Below are 8546 nucleotides of genomic sequence, written 5' to 3'. Positions count from 1 at the left end.
TGTTATTTAAATTTTGAATGATATATACAGTATAAATGCATTAAGTGAATTGACTGATAATACATAATTCAAATAACCAATAATTGATCAGTTCATTTGCTAGCATCCACTGTATCTTAAAAATTTGACACTGGTGTCCAGCTGGACTTATACCTGATCATGCCATCATCTTTGCCAGCTGTTTTTAGTCAAAGCCAGAAGTCCTAGGTAGCTCACATGTGCAATGCAGGGAGATACTAATACACATGTTCTGCCCACTAATGGGCATATGCATTTCATGACTGCAGGCCTTTGCTGCACCAAGCTTGCATAGATGGTGGCTTGGTCAGTTACCGTTTCAGCAATGCTGGCAATAAAAATCAAGTCAACTTAGGTGGAAGGCGGCTGCCCCACATTACCATTAGAAATCTTAAAATACTGGTAATGGTAGATAGTTCAATTTACTGGCATCTAATAACTCAGCCCACATATCTCTATTCTCTTTTATTTAAACACATACAGTGAAATATGTGTTGCAGCAATTTCCTACATCCCTGTATGGTGCAGTTGTGGTTCATACAGAAATTCATAATAGGTTCTGGTATTTTAAGTACGCAGTGGCCCAAACAGTCCCAATGAATAGTGACAGTCTATGGCCATACATGAAAAGATTTGGTTGTTTGGTGAGGTCACCAAATGAGGGGATGTTTCACCTATATGCCATCTCGAAGTGGGCAATATCAAGCTGATCCAATCATAGTTGCTGCTGCAGTGCTCAAATCCTATGGCAAAATCAAACCTGCCCAATTAATATCAGTCTAATCTTTTAACATGCTTTGGCCAAGAGCTGCTGGCACTTTTATTGCCCCATGTTTGCCCACCATAATAATAGCTAGAATCTTCAGGTTGCCAGTTGTGGGCTGGCTTGTTAGCCTAGTGGCCAGGCCCGGACTGGCAATATGTAGATTCTGGCAAATGCCAGAGGGGCTGCTGTAAGATGCCATAGACAGTTAATATTTAGTGGGCTACTTGGGCCCAATTTGAATCCCAGTCTGAGCCTGCCTAGTGGCCTATTTGCACATGCGCTGCTAGGGCCCTGAGTTCAATCATAACCACAGTACTATGTGGAAAAAGTTAATAATTGGGTCGGTTCTCCCTACAAGATCCCAAACATAAAGCTGGGGTGGCTCCTGGTGAATGCGTCTGTATTAGAATGCAGGCAGGGACTGATATGAGGGCTAGTAATAAGGGTACCTTGCGCTCTCTATGGACAGGATTACTAGGGCAGCCAACATTTATGTGCCAGGTTAAACGCATGGAACACTATCTGATATATATATATAAATACAATCAGTGCAGGGCTTGCAGCAGCATTTTACAGACAGTATCATGACCATGAGAGGCAGAGCAGGTAACCTTATCCTTATCCATAGGCAAGAGATGTGCCGGATCTGTTTCTGCAAACCGGTTTGCAGCGTTATCCCCGCCCCTCCCCCAGGAGGCAGGGGCGTGTCCGTGTGTGACAGACTGAGGTGAAGCTCCTGCCGCACACACATCCTGCTCACCGTGTCGCTGCTGCTGCTGCAGATACTGCTGCCCGTTCCCTGTATGTCCCCCGCCGACCTACATGTAACATGTACCCGACTGGCACGGCAGCAGCATGACTGTGGGGCAGATGAGGAGGAAGATGCAGCCAACCTCGGATAGTAGTGGCCCTATCAGCTTGTCCCCAGCTGGACCAGGGATTCCTTCTCTCAGCCGGAGTCGCAGTGTCCGGGAGCAGCAGGCGCAGCTGAAGCACAAGCTCAGGGAGCTGCCAGCCCTACTGAAGAGCGGCCTCACACTGCGGAGACGGAGCTCAGTGCATGGCCCTTCTCCCTCTCTATGTGAAGGCGAGGACACGGCTGTGGCTGGCAACCCTAGTAGCCCGGTAAGTGGCACCTTGTGCTGATGGGAGGCTGCTGCAGTACCCCCTGCCGTGTCACCTAGTCCCACCTTGGCACTGGCTCTGCGCACACTGGCATTGCAACTGCTCACCTACTATACTCCTACATCTGTGCCCTTATCATCATGTGCCATTGCTCTCTATGTCACAAGCCTTTGCACCCTATTTTACATGCCTTTGCACCCTATGTTACATGCCTTTGCACCCTATGTTACATGCCTTTGCACCCTATGTTACATGCCTTTGCACCCTATGTTACATGCCTTTGCACCCTATGTTACATGCCTTTGCACTGTATGTTACATGCCTTTGCACCCTATGTTACATGCCTTTTCACACTATGTTACATGCCTTTGCACCCTATGTTACATGCATTTTCACACTATGTTACATGCCTTTGCACCCTATGTTACATGCCTTTGCACCCTATGTTACATGCCTTTGCACCCTATGTTACATGCCTTTGCACCCTATGTTACATGCCTTTGCCCCCGTGTCACAAGCCTTTGCCCCCTATGTTACATGCCTTTTGACCCTATGTTACATGCCTTTTCACCCTATGTTACATGCCTTTGCCCCCGTGTCATAAGCCTTTGCCCCCTATGTTACATGCCTTTGCACCCTGTGTTACATGCCTTTGCACCCTATGTTACATGCCTTTGCCCCCGTGTCACAAGCCTTTGCCCCCTATGTTACATGCCTTTGCCCCCTATGTTACATGCCTTTGCACCCTATGTTACATGCCTTTTCACCCTATGTTACATGCCTTTGCCCCCGTGTCACATGCCTTTGCACCCTATGTTACATGCCTTTGCACCCTATGTTACATGCCTTTGCCCCCTATGTTACATGTCTTTGTCCCATGTGTCTCATGCTTTTGTCCCCTATGTTACATGCTTTTGCACCCTGTGTCACATGCCTTTGCCCCCTGGGTTTTGCTATTTTCACATTCCAAGCTTTGCTTTTCCATTGATGTGGAATACTAATGTGGCACTGCCATACTTCTGCATATCTAATACAGTGATATTAATGTTGCATTGCTTTCCCAGAGCTTCCCTAATCCTCCCCAGGCTATCTCGCTGTGCAAGTGGATGGTTAGGGCCATACCTGGGGTCTGTATCTTGTATTTTCATAGAGCTACTTAAGTCTGTGAGATGATCATTAGTCCCTTACAACCTGAATACCTTGGTACACTCACAGGAGTTAGTTACACCAACTGCAATTCAGGATCCCATGGCTGCAAGGTTGCAGATGTGATTACTATGCCACCTTATTTATATTGCCTGAAGGACAAAATGCAGAGGGAGCTATTGACTATAATGACTCATTCCATGAGAGCTTATAGAGTTTGTGACGACAGTCTGTAAATTCAGCCTTGGGGAAAAGTCATAGATAAAAACTGCACTGTTTACACCCAGAGGGAATTGCAGCATTCTAATCCCACACGTGGCCTGTTTTTTTACAGTTAGGGAAATGTTGGATAAATTGAATTATGGGGATAAGAAATACACCTCACAGTTTTATCATACTAAAAGTCATCTGGTTGAGCACCTTTGTACTGTTCAAAAAAGGGTCTTAACAGTTTTAAAATTCTTTGTTATGTAATTACTCATGAACGCAGCATCTGTCTGCCCCTGGCACTTCTGATTCTAACTATTGAAACAGTGTAGCAGAAGCCAGCTGATTAATATAACTGTGAGGAACCGGAGCCTTGACTGGAAGGGAGCTAAATGCAGCTACACTTATTTTAAGCATCAGTACCAGCAAACAGAAAAAAAACTAATATTGTTTTCAACTGTAACTATATTAACGATTTTTACTAAATGTATGTTGGAGAGTTATTTAGAATTATAATTTCTTTCATAAGGCAACAAAGTATTACCATATTAGTGGATTCTAAATGGGTACTATCATTTATGTTTCTTTTAGTATAAGCTGCCATTTATGTCCCTTTTAGTATAAGGCCCAGGTAACATAGAGCGTTTCCTCTGCTTCTCTCTGTCTGCAGAAGCACAGATCAGCCTGAAAACACAAAATTAGGCATTTTTGGGCCAATCTCTGCTTCCGCTCCATGTAGCTGCACACAAGCTGTGATTGTCATTGCAGTTGCAGGGAGCGATGTGTATTAGAGCGGATCTGCTTCTCTCCGCCTGACTGAAAATCGCAGGCAGAGAGAAGCAGAGGAAATATTCTGTGTGACCGGGCCCAAACTTGCAGGTGCGGCTGTTTTGGGTGTTTTTAGCAACATGTTTTTTAAAGTGCCCCCTGCCACCAATTTCACCCCCCCCCCCCCACAGTGCCAGAGCATCAGAAACAAATTCCCACAGACTTAGGGTAAGAAACCATGGACCGAGTTAGTCGCCCCCGATAGATCTCTGCTCTGAAAAGGCTTTCCGCTGGCAACTATGGAAGTCGCAGGCGGAAAACCCTTTGCATTTCTTCGGTAATCTAAAGTTGCGCAAAGTTTCCTCCTGCGGGCAACTTCTTGTGACTTTGAAAAAACGAAGCAATACAAAGGGCTTTCCACCCCCTTTTAATTGTGGGCGACTAATCTCCCCAACATGCCTTGCAAGGAAAGTTCGGGTGAATTTGGATGGCATGTCGGGGAGATTAGTCGCCAGCAATAGCGAATATTGATTGCAGGCAACTAATCTCCCCGTGTGTCTCTGCCCTAAGGGTGAAGACACATGGAGCTACTAGTAGAAGCTACTCTTTCACGGCTCCTAAAACCAGAAAATACACTGCCATAGACATTACTGAGAATTGCCTCTGCTAAGACACGTAGAGACAATTATTAGTAAATGATACTAGTAGCTTCATGTCTCTTCACCCTTGCACTGAAATCACTGGGATAAGCAGAACCATTTACACATGTTACTATACAAGTGCATCAAAATGAGTGACTGTAATGTTATCAAATCCCTGATGAGCCTCTGATTTTGTCAGTCTAGGTACAATGAAGCAGCTATTGCAATGAGAGCTGTAGCTAATGGTAATGAGGAATGGGGTGAAGGTTGTTAGTACTTGCTGTGATGTCATAAAAATGATGTAGCTCTGTATGTTGGTTATTGTGACTGTGTGAGGGCACTGTGGCTTTAACTTAAGACTGATTGGGCAGGTATAGATTGGACCGACATGCTAGCCGATGCGGTCCCTGATCCAACAGAAAATCAAACCTGCCCGATCGAGATGGTGGTCAGGTAAACCCATCGGGGGTTCCCATACAGGGGCAGATAAGCTGACATTATAATAAAGTAATTAAAATTTTGAAAAGTGATTTCCTTTTTCTCTGTAATTATAAAACAGGACATTGTCCTTGTTCCAAATTAGGTTATAATTAATCCTTACTGGATGCAAGAATGAACCTTTCTATAACATACTAAGTTTAGAGGTAAATCACTCCTTTAAGATTGAGACTCTCTTGACACTGCTCCAAGCACCTTTAGATGGGTCAGACCTACAACTGAGAACCAGTTCTGTTATAGAGTGGAAGTATAAGGAAGATTTTGTAGGGTGGTGTTGGATCGACAGAACCCATCCTGTGGAATGTAGTCGCATGGGTCAAAATAAAATGGGACTGAAAAATCTGATGTATAAACTACATGAAACACTTGCCATCCAATGTGATGCCCCTGTCGGAAGGGAACGCAGCATGCCGTGTCTTTATTTGATGAGATAAAATCTGATGGTGTCTGACAGACTTTTTTTCTCACTGAAATACATTGACTGTTGGCTGTAGATGCAGGAAAAAAACACACCATACAACTGTATCTGATCCGACTTTACATTACAATTTATGGAGATCAGATTTTGTAGGATCTTAAAAAATCTTGTGCTGTTGCGTGGTGTTGTTCAACAAGATCAGATAAAATCTGACCCACATAATCTGATCAGAATCTTTTGTGGAGTTAAGCCCTAAAGATGGCCATACACGTAGCAATAACGATCTTTCCTGTGACGATCGTTCCCCCCCTCCATTGATGTTTAGGGCTGAGTCGTCAGATATTGATGTCAGTCATCTCCTCGAGCCGCCTACACGCACCGAATATATAATATCGGTGCGTGTATGGCCAGCTTTACATCCAAACAGGCTGATTACAGTTGACTGTCAAAATGAATAAGGTATTATTATTATTAACATTTATTTATAAAGTGCCAACATATTCCGCAGCGCTGTACAATAAGTGGGTACAATAGTAACATATAAAGCAATCAATAACTGATACAAGAGAGCCCTGCCTAAAAGATCTTATAATCTACAAGAATCCATTGGTGCTACATTGTGGTTTGATAATTCATTTGTCTAGGCAGTTTTTTACAATGATATTATAAGACAATGTGGTAATATTTCAGGTACAATAATAAAATTAAATGTTGCATCCCCAACCTACCCACCTACCTGCATTAACTATATATCAGACTTGTTGTACTACTGTTATACTTCCCAGTTTTAGAGGATATTGCTGATGCTGCTTTACCTGGAATATACAGATAGTGGTATGCTCACGATCCGATGTGTTCTGGTTTTCTGCTGTTCTGGTCTGACTCCATTATTTTAAAGCCTTTTTTATTCATAAATAGTTGCATAATTCAGAGTATTTATTGTGAAATTTACATTTTGTGCCTTACATATTACCAGAACTCTAGAGTGACCATGTTTTTAAGTTCAGTGCAGACCTGTCATAAAGTAAAGTAACTGGAGGCCAACAGTAACAAGCAGCAAAGAGTACTGGAATGGTAACCCAAAGAGTTAATATATTTACATGTCTCTCTGTGCATGATCTGCTTATTTGCATATACACAAGTATCTTAGATTATGGTTCTGCTTTGTTCTACTTTGGTGCATGATATCACTGCTTCCTCTTTGTTCCTCTGATGTTTTTCTAATGAGTTGTGTGTATCTGAATATTGTATATTGAATATTGTCTTGTGTAAAGTACACAATGTATACAAACATCTACAAAAACCTGAAGATAACAGCAATAAATATTTTGCGAAATCTCTGTAAAATATGCAATCATGAGCAACTTTTGGTTTATTTGAACATTTTTGGTATGTTTAATATACCAGTGGATATATGTGAAAAATTGGCAGTAAAAGGAAATTGGTGTGCTAATAAGTGTCCACTTAGGGAATATAGTTATTGGCACATTGCTGACCAATCAGGGACAACTGCTTTGGTCCTACATTCAGTGGGGAGAATAGTTTATAGCTGGGCTGGTTTAGATGAAGTGTCACATCATAATTCTTTATAGACTGCAATTAAACAGAACAATTAAATCAGAATTATGATGGTCTTTGTTTTTCTGTGCTTACATAGGAATTTAACCCACCAAGGTTTTCCAGATGTTTTGTGCAGAGTGACACTGTTGTGATATATGTGTCTGGATATACCAAAGGTTGGAAACCTTGGTGCAGGAGCCCCACTTGCATGATTAATTACACAGAGTTAAGGGGGAATGGTATAATACTGAAATTTGGAGAAGAGGATTGACAAGGGTCCCAGATCATTAGCATTTTTGTTACAAACCTGGCTGAAGTCCCTGGAGAGCCAACATTAGGCAGTCCATCTGTTGCTGTTTAAGAAAAACCTGTCACATGTATTTCTTGAGCAGAAATTTGAGCTACCAATGTATTATACTGACACAAATAATTTTCTTTATTTAGATGCACAAGTTAGGGAGCCCCTGCAGGCACAGACTGTAAAGGAGCCCTATATTTACTGTCTGCTCTATGACAGGTGGTAAGGACTGGGCTTCCTTGTGTCTCTCTTAACCATAATTACATCTTTGCTTTATGTTAGATAGTTTACAGCAGATCAATGTATGCAAGGAACAGAGTTTATAGTAAGGAGCGTATGTTATTGGCATTGTTTTTAAACAAAGTATACAACAGGAATATCCCTACAAGCCAATAAAGGTATGTACTTCCTCTATATAATCTTGAACTTTTAAACCTTTGAACTTGTTCAAAGCAAATCAAACACTGGTTCAGATATATTATTGCCTTACTTATCGCTCCTTTTCCCTTAATTTCCTTTGTAACTATGTCTGCCTTCCATACTGTGGCACTTTGCCAAGGAGGACAGGTGGTTTTCCTATCTATACAAGGAAAGTGGGCAATTCCTATTTGGTCCTTCAAAAGAGCTTCCTATTGCAGCTGAGAAGAGCTTCTTTGAAGAAAAATATTGTTTTATTTGCCTTGTTATATTAAAGAATAACAGACAGCACATGGTTTGGGATGACTAAATCAGTGATCAAATAGATGAAAAAGTATAAAGTTAATGCAGTAAGAGTTAAACTGAAACTTACTGTTAATTAATAAACTATAGTATAAGTGCAGTATGCACTGCCCTAACACAAAGCATTACATTTTGTTCAGTTGCTTATTGTACACTTGGGCTTATATACATTTTGTAGGAAATGGTTTCCCACTGTCAATGACAGCATTGGTCAATCAAAAGTGCAGCCCCCAACCATCAGGAGGAAAATGTGGGGGCTATAGGTGCCATGAACAAGACATAATGTCACAAAAAGTGAACAGTCTTAGGGCGTCACATTGCCTGAAACATGTTGTGCAATATGGTCTGGAATAAATAAAGTTTTAGCAGAATTGATGCATC

The 8546-nt window shown here is 41.9% G+C and overlaps 1 protein-coding gene across 2 annotated transcripts in view; it reads left to right on the top strand.

The window, feature by feature from the left end:
• The first annotated feature begins 1502 nt into the window (after nt 1–1502).
• Nucleotides 1503–8546, top strand: part of rapgef5 (Rap guanine nucleotide exchange factor 5) — a 163109-nt gene continuing 156065 nt past the window's right edge. For both annotated transcript variants that reach the window (XM_031903650.1, XM_031903649.1), the window contains exon 1: nt 1503–1909. In XM_031903650.1, the coding sequence (XP_031759510.1) occupies nt 1640–1909 (270 nt within the window). In that variant the 5' untranslated portion in view covers nt 1503–1639. The remainder of the gene's footprint in view (nt 1910–8546) is intronic.

Source organism: Xenopus tropicalis, chromosome 6 (assembly GCF_000004195.4).
Source record: "Xenopus tropicalis strain Nigerian chromosome 6, UCB_Xtro_10.0, whole genome shotgun sequence".
Taxonomy (NCBI): Eukaryota; Metazoa; Chordata; class Amphibia; order Anura; family Pipidae; genus Xenopus; species Xenopus tropicalis.
Note: the sequence above shows the minus strand (reverse complement) of the source record. Positions and strands in the feature narration are given on the sequence as shown.